At 36.0% G+C, this 18,723-nt stretch overlaps 1 protein-coding gene and 1 pseudogene across 9 annotated transcripts in view; one reads left to right on the top strand and one right to left on the bottom strand.

Moving 5' to 3' along the window:
- ATG5 (autophagy related 5) overlaps positions 1-18,723 on the bottom strand; it is a 135,006-nt gene that overhangs the window by 83,318 nt on the left and 32,965 nt on the right. For all 9 annotated transcript variants that reach the window (XM_028847307.2, XM_001088300.4, XM_015137018.3 and 6 more), the window contains one exon: positions 11,103-11,265. In XM_028847307.2, the coding sequence (XP_028703140.2) occupies positions 11,103-11,265 (163 nt within the window). The remainder of the gene's footprint in view (positions 1-11,102; positions 11,266-18,723) is intronic.
- Positions 3,441-3,573, top strand: LOC144340780 (U4 spliceosomal RNA; annotated as a pseudogene).

Below are 18,723 nucleotides of genomic sequence, written 5' to 3'. Positions count from 1 at the left end.
AGAACAGCGATTATTAAAAAGTCAGGAAACAACAGATGCTGGCAAGGTTGTGGAGAAATAGGAACACTTTTACACTGCTGGTGTGAGTGTAAATTAGTTCAACCATTGTGGAAGACAGTGTGGCAATTCCTCAAGAATCTAGAGCCAGAAATACCATTTGACCCAGCAATCCCATTACTGAGTATATACCCAAAGGATTATAAATCATTCTACTATAAAGACACATGCAAACGTATGTTTACTGCAGCACTATTATAATAGCAAAGACTTGGAACCAACCCAAATGCCCATCAATGTTAGACTGGATAAAGAAAATATGGCACATATATACCATGGAATACTATGCAGCCATAAAAAAAGAATGATTCTGTGTCCTTTGCAGAGACATGAATGAAGCTAGAAGCCATTACCCTCAGCAAACTAACACAGGAACAGAAAACCAAATACCGCATGTTCTCACTCATTAGTGGGAGCTGAGTGTGAACAATAAGAACACATGGGACACAGGGAGGGGAACATCACACACTAGGGCCTGTAGATGGGTCGGGGGCAAGCAGAGGAAGAACATTAGGACAAATACCTAATGTGTGCGAGGCTTAAAACCTAGATGACAGGTTGCTAGGTGCGGCAAACCACCATGACACATGTATACCTGTGTAACAAACCTGCACCTTCTGCACATGTATCTCAGAACTTAAAGTAAAATAAAATAAAAGTTTTCTATTATCTTAAAGAGAATCTTAAAAGGTTTCAAAACAGGCCTGGTGCAGTGGCTCATGCCTACAATCCTAGCACTTTGGGAGGCCAAGATGGAAGGATCACTTGACTCCAGGAGTTTGAGACCAGCCTGGGCAACATGATGACACTTCTCTTAAAAAATAAAAAATGGGTGGCGGGGACAGGCATGGTGGCTCACGCTGCAAGGAGATCAAGACTATCCTGGCCAAGATGGTGAAATCCCATCTCTAGTAAAAATACAAAAATTAGCCAGCCGTGGTGGCACGCACCTGTAGACCTAGCTACTCAGAAGACTGAGGCAGAAGAATTGCTTGAACCTAAGAGGTGGAGATAGCAGTGAAATGAGATCATGCCACTGCACTCTAGCCTGGCAACAGAGCGAGACTCCATCTCAAAAAAAAAACAAAAACAAAAACAAAACAAAAAAGCAGCTTCAAAACAAAACAAAAAAAATCACTTGAAAAGTAAGTTTATCTATAAATACTAGTGTGTATGTATATATGTGGGTGTATCTGGTATAATTTTTTTTAAGAGAAAAGAGGAATCATGCTGTAAATTCAAATAGTAATGATAGGTCATGACTCCAAGAATGAGAATCATGGATCAGAGAGATGTCTGTCTGAATTTCCTCTACACAGTGTATCAACATTCATAAGGAAAAAATTTTTTGTGCCTTCCCAAACTTTACTTATATATTAAAAAAAGACAGTATCTTAGAAGGCACATATTTTTTAAAATTCATTAAAGCAGACCAAATATAAAATAAAAGATATGATGGTCATTTTACTCTAGATGATCTGAAATTTTAAAAGTGCATAAAATTAAGCCTTTGTATTCTTATAAAGTGTCACTAAAAATATTTGATTACTAATCAGAGTACAAACTGAAGTATCGACCTAGCCATACAGATTTATACATTTATCAACTAAATCTCATACGCAAAAATGTATTCTTTATCATGACAATCCACTGTTATTAATGGACTCACTCTCTCCAACAATGTTAGTATAATCTGCAGTGCGCTGCGGAATAACTGCCTAAATGTTTCGCCAAGTTTTATTATCCATGATACTCACTGCCAAGTCTACCCAAAGCACTGTAGGAGGCTATAATCTAAATTATTACAAAATTAATTTATTCATTTAAATCATGTAATTTCAGGAGCAATCTTTCACCAGAAGCTTAGCAAATTTTTTAATGCTTTATATTAAAATGCAAATGCACGAACTCTAAAAATCTCACCATTATTTTTAATTACAGAAAGAACACCAATAGATTGATTTAAAACACATAATATATAGTAAAATGCTTGTTCGTTCTGTAGTAAAACTTAATTGAATGCTCAAACAGGTTACAAATTTGCTTTAAGCAACTTTCTCATGAAGTTGTAGATTCTTAAATGCCACACACAGAGTTTCAGGTTGGAGTAATTCACCTTCCTGCAAAACGTACTACAGGCAAATAATTATAATAACAAAAATGACCTAATTAGCTCAGCTGTATGTACAAAAAAAGCAAACATAAATGAGGTGGCTCCCTATTTCATTGCTTTGTATCACTGTGACACATTCACTGCCATATTCTTGAAGCTAAAATTCCCATACTAATTGGGAAAGTAAACACAGTATGAAACTAGAAGCTGCGGCATTAGATTCTATTCTATTCTGCATTCTCCATCTGCTGTCCCACACTCACAATATTTAATTTTAGCAAAATCTAATTCAGTGTATCTCTACATGAATGCCTCATTAGACATCTCAAACTTCTGGCCTCCAAGATGGCCTCTCAAATAGGCTTTACTTCCCATCTCATTCTCTATCTAATATTTCATATCTCAGTATAAAGCACCACTCTCCATGCAGCTGCCCAAATCATAACCCAGGAATAATTCCTTCCTTGTTTTTAACCCATCCTCTACATCCAGCCTAACAACAGGCTCTGCCAATCTACCTCTAAAACCCCAAATTTATTGACTTTTCTCCATCTCTCCCATCATCACCCTAAATATCACCATATTCTTTTTTTTCAAGATAAATAATATTGTAATACAATGCATTATTTTACTAGAGCCACTTTCATTCTTGACTCCTATTCCATTCTACATTGAACAGCTCTTATATCATATTCTATATCTCATCACTCCCCTGCTTAAAAGTCTTCCAATGGCTTAAAATCCAAATTGTTTTCCTTGACCTACAGGCCTTAGATAATTTGGTTCTTTCTCATCTCTCCAAACTCATCTCGGGCCACACTTCCTCCTCAGTCACTACACCTAAGACATGTTTATCTTCTTTTAACTTCTCAAAACATACCCATTGTGGACTGAATGTTTACATCCCCCTATAATTCATGTTGAAACCCTAACCTCCAACATGATAGATAAGGTGGTGGGGCCTTTGGGAGCTGATTAGGTCATAAGGGTGGAGTCCTCATAAATGGAATTACTGTCTTTAGAAAACAGACCCCAGAGAAAGCTCTTGCTCTGTTTTACTCTGTGAGGATACAAAGAGAAGATAGCTATGAATCAGGAAGTAGGCCCTCGTCACACACTAAAATTGCAGGCATCTTCGTCTTGGACTCTCTAGCCACCAGACTGTGAAAAAATAATCAGAGGTCTTCCCTAATCACCTTAATGTAAACAGGTCCAATTCTAATTGGTCAATATTCTCAGCACTTTACTGCTTTCAAAACAGTATAAATGAAGCTTTGTGTAGTGGCAGTATCATAGCCAATGAGGTTTATCCAAGACATGATAATTGCTAACTGCAAACAGCATAAAACCAACTGCCAAAAAAATGCTTTGTGTCCCACAAGGCTTATGAAAATAACCAGATATAGACAAGTGCCATTTTTGCTACACAGAATGCTAAAAAAAAAAAAAAAAAAAGGGGGCAATAGAGAAGGGTATCCTTGAAGATAAACCTGTGTTTATCTACACCTTTAAAAGCTATGCATACGATTAGTTCTCTGGAAGTGCCTAAAATATTCCCACTTCAGTGACATTTAATGTCATCCAATCAGTGAGGACTTCCCTGACCCTCGTATTTAAAATAACAACGCCCTTTCCCAACAAAGTCCTTTCTCATCTTCCTTTGCTTTTTCTCTCATGGCACTCATCATCATAGGACACATAACACATACCACCATCTCTGCTTTGACCACTGGTATAGACTCCCACTTGGTCCTTTTCAATTCCCATTTGCTTCTTTCTAATTCATTAACCATACTGCAGTCAAAGGGATGTCTTAAAAAGGGAAATCTGATTCTGTTATAGGTCTGCTTAAAATGTTTCACTGGTCTCCTACCATCCCACTCTCTGTTCCTCCTGCCAGGGATTAAGTTCAATACTGTTAAAATGGCCTATAAAGCCCTGAATAGGCAGGGTCTCTGCCTGACTTCCACCTTACCACTCTCAATCTTGATCATCACACTCTAGTCACCTCTCAGAACTTAGTAGGCTCTTTGCTTCTGAGCCTAGCCCAGTTCATTCCTTCAGCCTGAAACAACTTTCACCACCACCACCACACCACTCTCTCTAGCCCTTCCTCCTTCCTGTACAACTCCAGTTATAAATGTAACAATTACATAAAAGCGATCTGTTTAATGCCTGGCTCCTCTGCTACCCTACACATTCAGAGGGAAGGAATCGTGCCTGTCACATCTACCCAGTGTCCCCTGTGCTTAGCACAGAGGCAGGCACATAGTAGGTTCTTATATTGGCTAGCTAATCCACACTACTACTGTCCGCGCATGATTCTCCCATAATGAAGATTGAATTTGCAGCCATGAAGATCAAAGACAATGAATGTTGCTGCCAAGACTTGATTAAACACAAGACCATAAAATCTGTGAGAAATATTTGTGGCAATGGAAGAACGAACAAAAATTTCCAAAAACTCACATAGACAAGGAATGAAAAATAATAGATGAAACAACACTGGCCATATACTAGTAACAGATGAGGCTGAGTGACTGATAGAGATTCATTCTACTATTTTCTTTGCTCTTATTTATACAATGTAATCTCAGTGTCCCAAAGACTGATAAAAATCTGAATTTTGCTAAAGACTTTAAAAAAGGAAGCTTATCCAATATCAATCTTTCAATGAGAAAAAAGGTACAAGGAAGAGATAGTTATGCCTCCCACAGTTCTACTTAGGAATCTACTTTTATACCACCTACAACTAGAACAGAACCTGACATTGTAACAAAAATCATAGAAATTAAAGACTCAACATAGATACACAGACAGGTAGTAGCTGCATTAAGTCTAAAAACTCTTGTTTCTGTTTTAGTAGCTTTTCTATGTTACCACAGTTACTTCTAGAAAGTTATCTATTTCCTTCTATCTAGTAAGTCCTGCTTAAAAAGAAGTCTGAGAAGGAGGGGGATGGGAGAACAATAAAAATTATTCATCCAGAAGTTCTTTTGAAATGAACTGAAAACATCTATCATCAGAATTAAAGTGCATGTGATTGTTGCTTTAAAATCCTTGAATCCGAGTCTTATGAGGTATTACCACCTTCGTATTTGTAATAAAACTCCAGCTTTACAGACATCGCCTAGGGGGAGGGAAGGGAGTTGGAGAAGGGATAGAAAAGAAAAGAAAGAAAAGTCCAGCTTAGAGAGAAAAGTGACCTGCCATGATCATACAACTGATAAGAGACACAGCAATAAGTAAATAGATCAGGTCTGGTGCTCCATCTCAGAACAACAGATTTTCAGTCCGATACTTACTCTACTATAAGCAGAAGTAGTAAAAACAAGGCAATGCAATGACAACCCACCTGTCTCTATCACACAAACCTCCAAAGAGCTGGAACCACTGCATTTAACTTTTATGTTACCTACCAAACAAAAGTATTTTCCAAATGTTGTGACTTGCTATAAAATTACCATTAGCTAATCACCATCTCCTCTTAGAAACCAGTTTTAAGTTAAAATGGCACACTATCAAATAATTAATGTGTCTAAAATATTAATTAGTTGAAAAAGCCTAACCAAATTTTAGAAACAGTGTACACTTTTAACATATTAGCAGTTAAACCTTGCCTTTATTTGCAAGTTTACAGAATGTATCTAATGCCAACCCTCCCCACCTTTTTTAGATTGTATACTCCGAAAAGCAAGAAACTAAGTTATGGCAAAAATATTTTTTATAGATTTCCTCAAATCACTGGCTTATAAGAAAAACAACTTGATATTAAATAGATAATCGCCTGCACTTGTAGTAACAACTGCTCATAAATAAAAATGCTACTTTCTTTTCTTTCTTGTGGCTGTTAACCTTATTTCACAGAGGTTAAACATTTTTGTACATAAAATGAAAACTCATAAAAAAACACTGAAAGGCACAGTATGTCCTAAATGAGTTTTCTTGGTTTCATAAGCTTTTCTTATTTCTCTTTCACAGAGTTCTGAGAAATTAAAATTAGCATTTGAAAGTATTCAAAAATTGTTTAAATTGTTGTTTAGCTGTTATAATCCACAGGTGCAGTTCTAAATGAAATAAATGTGCCATCTGTTATGTCACAATATTGAGAAATTGACAACTGCACTAACAGAAAGGTTTAATATCTCTGACTTCACAAATTAGTAAAAACTTCTTTTGGAGGAAAAAACTCTACATAAAATCCAATTCCATAAATAAATTCAAACAAGACACTTCCTTTAGTTTATTTTAATAGGAAACTATTAATGAAAAATTGTTAATATTATTTTCTGTTAGTATTAGAAAGGAATAAAATAAAGAAGTCATGCAGTTAATATTTAGTTTCTCTACACTTGCCAAAGACCACACAGTAGGTGCTGGGGATACAAAAATGTAGAACATAACCCAACTAGGCTAATTGATATGCCAGCAAAACACATAAACCATATAACTATACCAGACTGTGACAAAATACAAGAGAAAAAATTGCATAAATGGACAAAAAGTCATGATAGCTGAAAGCATTAACAGTTCTGCCTCCACTTTTCTACAAAGCTCTTTGAAGCCAGGAGCCATGTTTGTCCCATCAGTGCTGGATGATCACTAGCTGCTAGCATAATGTCAGATATACATTAGGTGCTCAATAAATGTCTGTTGACTAAAACAATAAAAGAAGGAAAGCTTCTTATAGAAAGTGACAACTGAGATGAGCATTAAAACATGATTAGGAGTTAAAGGGGGAAAAGTATTCCTGATAAAAGAAACAGAATAGAAAACATCCACCATTTACCCATTTATGTTAATTAACATTCAGCATTTTACTCCAAAATATATTTTCTACAAGCAACATTTACTGAGCTAAAGATTTCCGAAATGAATATTCTCATTCTGAATAAACAGAAAATACAGTACCAAGGACTCCAGTATCCACAGCATACCTCTCATTAGACTTTGCTGTGGAGATCTCTCACAAGACTACTCAAAGTCTTAGGAGAGGTATGTTAGCTCAATTATAGCAGTGTAAGCTTAATCATAACCATCACAAATAAAACCAAACATAATAGCTACAAAAATAATTTATAACAAAAAACAAAATGGAATAAAGTATATTTTAACCAAACATCATTTTAAGTTGGATTTAATCAAACGTCGCTTTAAAATTAATTTAATAAAATTTAATAAAGGAAACTTTACAACAGTCACGTACTCAAGAAACAATATGAGCCCAGGCAGAAATAGAAAAAAAGTAATTTTATGCCTAAAAAAATTGTAATAAATGCAGTTATTAGAGTAAGTCAGCTACATTCTGTTACACTCAGTTCTGAATGTGTAACATTTTGAGTCAGACTTCAGGTGAAAGATAAACATGAGCTGTAGCTTGGTCAACTAACCTTTTATGGGCTGACAAGCATTTTCTTAAAAGGCCAGATAATAAGTATGTTAGGCTTGTGGGCCACATAGTCTCATAATTATTTAACTCTGCTACCGAAAGTAGCCACCGACAATACATAAGTGAATGAGTGTGGATGGGTTCCAGTAAATCTTTATTTACAAAAACAGGTGGCTGGCCCATGACCATATTTGCCAACCCTGTCCTGGAATCTAAAACTGACTTCTCACTAACTTTTTTCATCAAGACCGCTTTACTCCCTTTCAAATACTTTCACATAAACTGTACTGGTGTTTCATAAGGCCTCTACAGATATCAATGAAGCAAACCTAACAGATATCCTCGTTTTATCAATTAAGAAACTGAAGCTCAAAGGAGTTGACTTGATCTAAGGACTACTAAGACCAGAGACTAAAAACCAGGCCTTTGTTCTTCTAACGCTTAATCATTATCCTCCATACCCAATCTTCCAATGCCGCAAATAAAACATTCAAATCATTTTTAGAATCCTCTGCTGAACCCTCGAGTTCTTTTTAGAAGACTCAGCCATTCACAATAGACTTTAAGAACATCTACTTAACTAATTAAATTATTAACTTCAATTGTGAAGTTAATTCAAATCCTTCTTTCTTTACATGATCCTCATCTTCTTCTATTTAGGCTACCTTCTTATTTACAAGTCTCCTAAAATATCATTTAATCTTCAAATCGCCAGCAAGAAACAAGGCAGTACACCTTCTTATGGAGGTGTAAATTATTTTAATCATTTCGTAAGAGTTTGTGAACTCAGTAATAAAAATGTGGTAAGAGGCCTAGTGCCTAACTTTGCAAAGCTTATAATCTAGTTGAGAAATGCCAGATGTATAAATATGAAAGTAAGGAGTGACTCCATGTAACCTAGGTCAAATCTAAAAAATTTAAAACAAAGAAATGAGAAATGAAAAAATGTAATTTACAGTATACAATGTCATAAAATACATGTCTTACTTGCTCTTGATACCACAGAAATGCCCTAAATTTTGTATAATGAAAGTTTAACGAATACTAAATACCTACAAACACCCATTTGATGTGGTAACAGCATAGTCCAAAAGTTAAAACTAGATCACATTTTTTAAAAATTATGGCAGGTGAAGGTTTTCTTCTGTTTTATTCTAGTCATTGCCATGACAGAACATCTACTGGACTAACTCCCTGGCCAAAAACACTGTTGAAGATAGAGGAATTACAGGACATGCCCTCACTCTGCATGGTAGGATGGGACTGGAGAAGTAATCATGCAAGTTGAAACTAAGCAAAGTGATCTTCATAACTAATGGGGACAATTACGATTGTTCCACAATCTTTAAAAAATTTTGTCAAAACATTTAAAAACTCTTACTGTTGATTATAAATATACACTAGAGGCTGAGCACAGTAGCTCATGCCTGTAATCCCAGCACTCTGGGAGGCCAAAGTGGGCAGATCACTTGAGGCCCGGAATTCGAGACCAGCCTGGACAACATGGCAAAACCCTGTTTCTACTAAAAATACAAAATCAGCTGTGCATGTTGGTACATGCTTGTAATCCCAGCTACTCAGAAGGCTGAGACATGAAAATTGCTTGAACCTGGGAGGCGGAGGATGCAGTGAGCTGCGATTGCACCACTGCACTCCAGCCTGGGTAACAGAGTGAAACTTAGTCTCAACAAAACAAAACAAACCACCACAATAAATGTATACTGAAAAATAAAAAGTTAAAAGAAATCCTAATATTTATTTAGTACAATTATAATTTAACACATTAGAAACATTGAGAACTGAAGTGTTTTATTTTTAAATTTTATTTTATTTTTTTTAGAGACAGGGTCTCACTCTGTCACTCAGGGTGGAGTGTGGTGGCACGATCATGGCTCACTGTAACCTTGAACTCCTTGGGCTCAAGCAATCCTCCTGCCTCAGCCTGCCTAGGACTGTGGGCACATGCCAGCATGCCCTGGTTAATTTTAAAATTTTTTTGTAGTGATGAGGTCTTGCTATGTTGCCCAGGCTGGTCTCCAACTCCTAGCCTCAAATAATCCTCCCAGTTGGGCCTCCTAAAGAATGCTGGGATTACAGGCATGGGCCACCACACCCAGCCAAAAGTATTTTATTTCTTTGTAAAAATTTAAGAACTTATAGTTTGAAGAGTGCTTGCTTTCTCAACATATAACTTATGGGCAAGCATCCTTCCCATGTCTTGGTGAATTGAAGTCATTTTTTCTACATTTTAATCAACTTCTAACATTTTACTATTTGTATTTCAATGTCATAAAATACCTGCGAGTTCCTTTAATAAGAAGTTTTTTATAGCATCACTTCCTTTGGGACATCTTCATCCTTTTGTCACAACTACTTTCCTTATTCATGCCAGTAAGTTCACCTTTACTGCATATAAGTTCCTCAATAAGTTCCCCTGGCTGCATAATCTAGTCTCTTGAAGGGCAGCCATGTCAACATTTTCAAAGTCAGCTATTGCTTCCATAACCCCCTTTCTTTCTATTCAAATTTCATTCCCAACATTATCAGTTTGTTTCTTTGTTGGATTTACATCTCTCTTGGCCAATTCCCTTTTTCAATTATCGATTTTTATAAAATGTTACATGGGTTTATTGCTGGAGACAAGGAGGCAACCACAACTACATGCTTTGCTATCTGTGGGTGAAATGAATAATAGACATAGAGAGGCCAATCACTGACAGATATGGAAAGAAGTGACATAATTTATCACTAATCATAAGCTCATCTGTTGTTATGTAATGATTCCTGGACTAAACTAGCAACAAAGTTCGCATTTTATGTAATTATCTGCAGTCAATATACCACTGTAATTGAAATTTGAACTATACAGTTGAGGACCTGGTGTTACTTAACTAAACCACAGTAACTGAAATTCATGCATACTGGAACCATGTAAAGGGAGGACTATCTGTACATAAAACAATCGTTTGAAAACACTAGAGGGTGATCAATGCAGGCAAGATCACAGAGTTATTTAAATTCTCCAAAACATGAGGGATACAGAGATGACCACCACATTCCACTTAGCTTTTTCCTTCGGAGTATTTTCTAAACCACACCAAGGAGAAAGGGAATTGAAGCACAAAACAAGTCTACTGTCCTGAGAAATCAGAGGTTGGAGTTCAATCCCCACACATGTGGAGGTATCTTTGTACGCACCCAGAATTTTCCATCGTGACCACAGAAGGGTCACGCCTGAGGAATCAAAGACCACATCCCTAGAGTAATGGCATTTCCTTCAGAAGCTAAACCCAAGTTTATATGACATATGCCATATGTTAGGGGCTAAGCAATCAGTCTAATGCCAGAGAATCCATGAACAGAGGGACACCAAAAGAGTAGAATGTAAGGGATGACTAAAAGTAGCCTCTGCACAAATCTGGGCACAGAGGCTACAATTTAAACTTGTACCACCAATTCTAAAATGTATCAATTACTCACAGGGTTATGGCTGTATCATATTTTATAAAGTGGTATTCTAAAATTAAACACTATTATGCTTACCATTTTGTAATCCCATCCAGAGTTGCTTGTGATCTTTTTTCTGCATTTCATTGATTACTTGACTTTTATGTTTTAAAGCATCAGCTTCTTTCATACATGACATAAAATGAGCTTCAATTGCATCCTTAGATGGACAGTGCAGAAGGTCTTTTTCTGGAAAACTCTATCAAAGGAAAAAATACACATATAAAACAGGTACACACATTACAAAATTAACCTCTTAAAAGAGAACTATATCCCCCGGTTTATCAATATTTCTAGTAAACTATCTCCTAGCACTGAAATAACCCAAAATACTTTTAAATTTAACTTAAAAATCTTTAGCTATTTGGCCCATTTTGTACTTTTCCCAAATAATTCTTATGTGTTTTATAACAACATGAGAAAAGGCATCAAAGGGTAATAATCTGAAAAATAGCTTTTCAACTGACCATACCAAGTATTGGCAAAGATGTGGAATGGAGCCCTCACACAGTACTGACAGAAATGTAAAACAGTATAACCACTTTGGAAAAGTCTGGTAGTTTCTTAAGGATAGTAAACAGACATCTACCATCTGACCCAGCCATTCCACAACTAGGCATCTACCTAAGAGAAATGAAAGTAGTATGTCTATATAAGGACTTGCTACATGAACGTTCACAATAGTTTTATTTGTAACAGCCCCAAACAGAAAACAAATCTAAACATCAACAGGTAAATGAACATATAAATTGTGGCATAAACTTACTCACTTCGAATAGGTAAAGCTTACTATAAGTCAATTAGACCTCAATAAAGCTGTTAAAAACTAGATTTTAAAGTCAAATAGCTAAATTTACATTCTGTAACTTCACTGGTTCTTTTAGGCAGCTAAAGCAATGATCATTGGACATACACAGAGTTATGTAAATGAAACGACTGAAAAAAAGATAATGAGAGCTAACAGTTACTGAACACTTACTGTGACACTGTATTAAAACTTTTTATATGGATTATCTTATTTAATCCTCACAACACTTGAGGTAAACATTACTATTATTGCTATTTTACAGATAAAAAAATTAAAGTTAGGGAATATCTAAAGTCACAAGTGTCATTTAGCTTGCTAGGGAGCTAGGATTTAAGGCTAGTTTGACTCAAGTCCTATCTTTTAACCATTATACAATATCACTTCCTCCAAAGACTTAAATATTTAAGATAATTATTACATTCAAACATGATTTTACAAAGTTATTATCCTATATGTACTTTAATACATTTAAACAGAAGTAAAAATGGCAAAAAAAATAGCATATAGCCTACTCAGGTTACCGTATTCATAAACAACATTCAATTATCCCTGTCATGGAGCTTTCATAAAAAGAATGAAATGAAAAGATAAAGAAAGAAGCTCCTGAGTGACTATGAAACACTGATGGAAAGCAGGAATTAGAAAGCGATTAAAGACACCATTCCTCATCTCTCTCAATACTTTTTTAATAAGTCAAATTTATGATTCACATGCAGTCAAATGCAGAAATCAAGAGTACAATAAAATGAGTTTTGACAATGAGTAACTGTCAGCCCAAGTACAGAGCATTACCATCACCCACAAAACGTCCTCTGTGCCCTTTGCAGTCAGTTCCCTCATTCCCTTCCCAAGAAATCACTGATAATGACATATAACACTGGATTAGTTTTGCCTGTAATAAAATCTCATATAAACAGAACTGCATTATTGTGTAACTTAGTATCTTTCACTTAGCATAATATTTTTGAGATTCATTCCTGTTACTGCACATATCAGTAATTAATTCCTTTTTGTTGCTGAGTAGCATGCCATTTAATGAATACACCACAATCTGTTTATCTAAAAACTTGTTAATAGACACTAGGATTGTTTCCACATACTGGCTATTATTTAAAAAGCTGCTATGAACATTAACACACAAGTCTTTTATAGACACATGTCTTCATCTTTCTTGGGTATACAGCTGGAAAAAGAAATGCTGGGTCACAGAGTAAGTGTATATTCTAATTTTACTTAAAAACTGCCAAACTATTTTTCAACATGATGTATGATGTTACACTCCCACTAGCAATGTATGAGTTCTGGTTACTCCATGTCCTCAAACTTGCTACTGTCAATCTTTTTCATTTAGTCATTCTAGTAAGCGTAATGTAATGTCTCTTTGTGGTTCTAATTTACATTTCCAAGATGACTAAAGATGTTGAGTGCCTTTTCATGTGTTTGTTGGTAAATTCATATATGTTCTGTGAACTAAGATTTTCACATTTGTTTAAAAGCAACTACTAGGCAAGAAGTTGAGTATAATGTGAATTTTATGGTTGCATATGTAAATATTGTTCACAAGAAATGCTAGGTGAACAGAAAATTTCACCCAGCTAAACTAATCAGCTGGGAACACATACAATGCACACATGTGCACACCTCCAAAATGGACCAGCTACTTCAATTCATGTTAGGAGTTGTATTCATCTACATCAGGTGCTACAATTTCTTGTTCGATATCAGAAAATCCTCCTTTCACTTCACCTGTCATGGCGCAAGTCTTCTATATCCGTTTCTGCAAGCAAACTTCCAGTCTTTGCAACATGAAATGCCATATTTATTGTAGTATTTATGCATTTCTCATACATTTTACCTGTTAAAACTGTGGTATGGTTTTTACTAGGTTCCTGTTTTTTTGTCAGTGTAAGTTTGTGGATGTTGTGCCCCTAACCCTTTCCCCCGTAAGTCCAGTAGTTTTCATTGCACAATTTTTAAAAGCAAAGTTAAGAACACATACAATGTATTATAGAAGTGCCTATACTGAGCAGACATCCTTGCCTTTTTCCTCATCTTAGAGTAAAACATTCAATAAACCATCATGTAGCATGACTTTAATTGTAGCCTTTTCATACTTTTCATATCTATCCTTTGTCAAATAGAGTGAATTCCCTTCTATTCCTAAGCTTGCTATAAGTTTTGATGACAAATGGGTATTAAATTCTGTCAATGAATGACTTTTTCTGTATCTATTGATTTTTCTATTTTATTCTGTGATTTACATTGATTGAGATGTTTTATTTTGAGAGGGTCTCACTGTGTCACCCAGGCTGGAGCACAGTGGCACAATCACAGCTCACTGCAGCCTCAACCTCTGGGGCCCAAGCGATCCTCCCAATTCAGTCTTCTGAGTAGCTGGAACCACAGGTGTACACCACCATGCTCAGCTAATTTTTAAATTTTTTTGTAGAGATGAGGTCTCCCTATGTTGCCCAGGCTGGTCTTGAACTTCTAGGTTCAAGTAATCCTCCTGGCACAGCCTTCCAAAGTACTGGGATTACAGGCGCGACCCACTGCACCTGGCCTACATGCGTTGAGATTTGAATGTTGAATCAATTTTGTACTCCTAGGATAAACTCAACTCAATCATGGTGTGTACTGTCTTTTTTAATTATTGCAAGATTCAATTTGATGGTACTTCATTGAAGGCTCTTGCATCCATGATCATGAAATATATTGGCTTATAATTTTCTTTTAATGTCTTTAACAGGTTTCAATATCAGGGTTATTCTGGCCTCTAACACAAGTTGGTGTCTCATTTCTGGAAAAAGTTTGTAAAGAGTAAGAAAGTTTGTAAAGTTTGTAATATTATTTCTTAAACATTTTATTTCATTTTATTTTTACCTTTAGAGACACAGTCTCACTACGTTGCCCAGGCTGGAGTGCAGTGGCTATTCACAGGCACAATCCCACTACTGATCAGCACGGGAGTTTTGACCTGCTCCATTTCTGACCTGGGCCGGTTCACCCTTCCTTAGGTAACATGGTGGTCTCTTGCTCCCAGGAGGTCACCATATTGATGCCAAACTTAGTATGGAAATCCAATTGGCATAGCACACTACAGCCCAGAACTCCTAGGCTCAAGCGATTCTCCCGCCTCAGTGTTCTGAGTAGCTGGGACGACAGGCATGTGCCACTGTACCCGACTAGTTCTTAGGTATTTTATAGAGTTCTCCAATGAAACTCTCTGTGCAAGGTGTTTTACTCTGTGAGGTTTTTAAAATTACAAATCAAATTTACTTGCAGATTAAAGAGCTATTCATTTATGTTCTTATGTCAGTTTTGGCGACTTGTGTTTTCATTGAATTTGTCCATCTGTCAGATTTATCGGCATAAAGGTATTTATTCAGTTAATATAAATGAATTATATAATGTGCAGTCATTTGTGTCTTCTTTCACTTAACATGATATTTTCAAGGTTGTAACATATTATCAGTAATTCCTTCCTTTTCACGACCAAATTATACTCCATTGTAAGGATACGTACAGTATTTTGTTTATTCATCAGCTGATGGACATTGGGTTATTTCCGCTTTGCCTATTATGAACATTCATGTATAAGTTTTTGTGTGGACACGAGTTATTTCCATATTTTGCATATTAGAATTACATATTCAGTTCTCTTGGCAATATTACTAAGAGTAGAATTGCTGGGTAACACGGTAAGTATATCATTTGATGACATAGTAAACCGCTTTCCAAAAAGGCTACACCATTTTCATTCTCATCAGCAACGTACGAAGGGTCTAATAAGCCTATACCCTCTCCATCATGTGTTACCGTTTTTTGTTGGTTTTTTTTTTTTGGAGACAGGGTTGCACTCTGTCATTCAGGCTGGGTTGCAGACACGCGATCAGGACACACCTCAGTCTTCCAAATAGCTGGGACTATAGGCACATGCCACCACACCAGGCTATTTTTTAAAAAATTATTTTAGTAGAGATGAGTTCTCGTTATGTTGATCACACTGGTCTCGAAATCCTGAGCTCAAGTGATACAGCTGCCTCATCCCCACAAAGTGCTGGGATTAAAGGCATGAGCCACCACATCCAGCCTTGTACATCATCTTTTTGATGATAACCAATCTAGAGGGTGTGAAGGGGTAATTCATTGTGTGGTTTTTTGTTTTTTTCTTTTTTTGCTTTTCCCTAAAAACTAGTTACGCTGAACATCTTTTCGTGTGTTTACTGGACATTTATATAACTTCTTCACAGAAATGTCTATTCGAATTCTTTGACTAATTTTTAATTGGGTTTCTTTTTTTTATCTTTTTATTATCAAGTTATTTCCATATTCTGTATATTAAACTATTAGATAGTATAAGATTGCAAATATTTTCTCCCATTCTGTAGGCACCCCACACACAGTCTTGATTATAGCTTTGACACTGAGTAGTGTAACCATTATTTTTTTAAAATATTTCTTCTGACCCATTCTCTCTCCTCTCCTTGAACTCCAATTACACGCAGACTGCCTGATATTATCCCAGAGGCTCTGTTTTTTCTCTATACCAATTTCCATCTCTCTGTTCACCAAACTGGTAACTTCTGTGGATCTGTCTTTGAGTTCAAAGAACCTTACTTCTGCCATCTTTAATTTGTTGTTAAGCCCATGTAGTAAATTCCTCATTTCAGATATTTTTCTACACAGTTCTACAACTTTGTGACTTTTTTTCTCTTAAGTTACTGAATTTATAATAGTTGTTTTAATTCATTTTTCTGGTAGTACCAAGATGTGGATTCTCTTAGGTCAGTTTCTATTGAGAGTAAATTTTTTTTTTATTTGATATGGACCATATTTTCTTGCTTATTTGCAAGTCGAGTAGTTGTGGATTGTATGGTGGACACTGTGAATAATATGTTGTAAGGATTCTAGATTATATTGTCTTCCTTTAAAACGCTAAGTTTTGTTCTGGCTGGCAGTTAATTTACTGGCAGCTCTCCTTAATCCTAAAAAGGCAAGTCCAGAGCAACTCTTACTCTAGGGTTAAAGACTGGCAATAGAGATTGGCAAACTTTCTGTAAAGGATTACACAGTAAATATTTAACACTGTGCAGGTCATACAGTCTCTACTGCAAATACTCAACTAGGCTGTCATAGCCGCAAAGCAACCATAGACAATACGTATATGAATTTCCATGAATGGCTGCATTTCAATGCAACTTTATTTATGGTCATCACTAAATCTATATTTCATGTAATTTTCACATGTTACAAAATATTTTTTTAAATTTTTTTCCAACCACTTAAAAATGTAAAAACTACTCTTACATCACAGGCCATGCAAAAACAGTCAGTGGGCCACATTTGCCAACTCCTGCTCTAATGTATGATCCTTACTCCAAAATCATGGTCTTTCTGGCATCTCAGGTAACTGCTCAGTATGTAGCCAAATGTCTCTCCACTTTGAATGAGCTGGAATCCAACACTTTCCAGCATCATAAGACGTTCAGTATCTTGTTCCACTCTTAACCCTACAACATTCACTCTCTACTAGACCTTGTAGAGTATCAGCTATGCATGTGCAACCCAGGCCTCAGCCAAGCACCCAGGGAGAACATACACATATACTTTGTGCTAAGGCACCCACAGTTTTCAACACGATTGTTTTTGCATATCAGTGTAAATGTTAACACAATGGGAAGGGCCAATAACATCTTGATATTATTATATCATGAAAACAGCTTTGACCTGAAGAATCCATTGAAAGGGTTTCAGGAAACTGACACATAGAAGGATCTCCACATTTGTTGAATGAATGAATGAGTGAATAAATAAACAAACAAGTAGACAGCTATGATGTATTTTAATCTAGATTTCAAAGTATTTTAGAGTTTATTTTTAACACACAAAAAAATCTAATTATTGGAATTATTTTCCAACATTAACAGAGAAGACTCATTAGGCAATATAGCACCCCTACCCTTAATATGTTTGAAGTATTTTTATCTCCACACCTCTCTAAACTTAAAAACTGTTGTATATGCAAGCATTCCTTGCTTTGCATGTAACATGGTGAGTGAAATTCATGCATACCAGCACTATGTGCTCCATCTATACTGTTCTTTGGTAACTAAGGTGTTTAATAATATGGTATTGTGCAAAGCACATTATTATAAATGTACATGGAAATAAGCTCTAATGACCCACAAACTCAAATTCAGTAAAACAGGAAGGAAAACCATCATAAGAAGAATGAGCACCCTTTGGGCAGTAACTATGAATGGACACTCCTGACGGGAAAGAAACTCAGACACGTAAATGACTTTTTCAAACTCTACATGCCTCTCTCCAATAAAATATAGGAGATCAGGTGGATCACTTGACTTGAGGTCAGGAGTTCGAGACCAGTTCAAGTACCTGAGACCGACATGGTGAAATCATTGCTATTTGAGAATGAATCACTGTTCGTGATCAACTAATGTAAGAGACCGACATGATGGAATCATTGCTATTTGAGAATGAATCACTGTTTATGATCAATTAACGTAAGCGTTTCCAATCACAAAAACCAAATGTGTTTGTGAATTGGGGGTCAGAAACAGAGCAGAAGCAAGGTGGCTAAGGGAATGAGGGACCAGCACTTCACAAACTATTGAGACAAAATTAGGTCACACTAAATTCAGTCTGGTCTTAAAAACTACAGGAATGAACATTTCTCAAAACAGAGGTAGATCAAATCTTTGGAATTCCATCTCCTAACCCTTCTCTTAATTCAATCAAAATAGCCTTAGAATTACTCAACAGTATTAGGTTGTCCCCTCTGTACTTCCATATCCACATCTACATGCAGGATTTCTCTTGTTCCTA

The sequence above is a fragment of the Macaca mulatta genome, chromosome 4 (assembly GCF_049350105.2).
Source record: "Macaca mulatta isolate MMU2019108-1 chromosome 4, T2T-MMU8v2.0, whole genome shotgun sequence".
In the NCBI taxonomy this organism is placed as follows: Eukaryota; Metazoa; Chordata; class Mammalia; order Primates; family Cercopithecidae; genus Macaca; species Macaca mulatta.
This window is presented reverse-complemented; position numbering and strand designations above follow the sequence as displayed.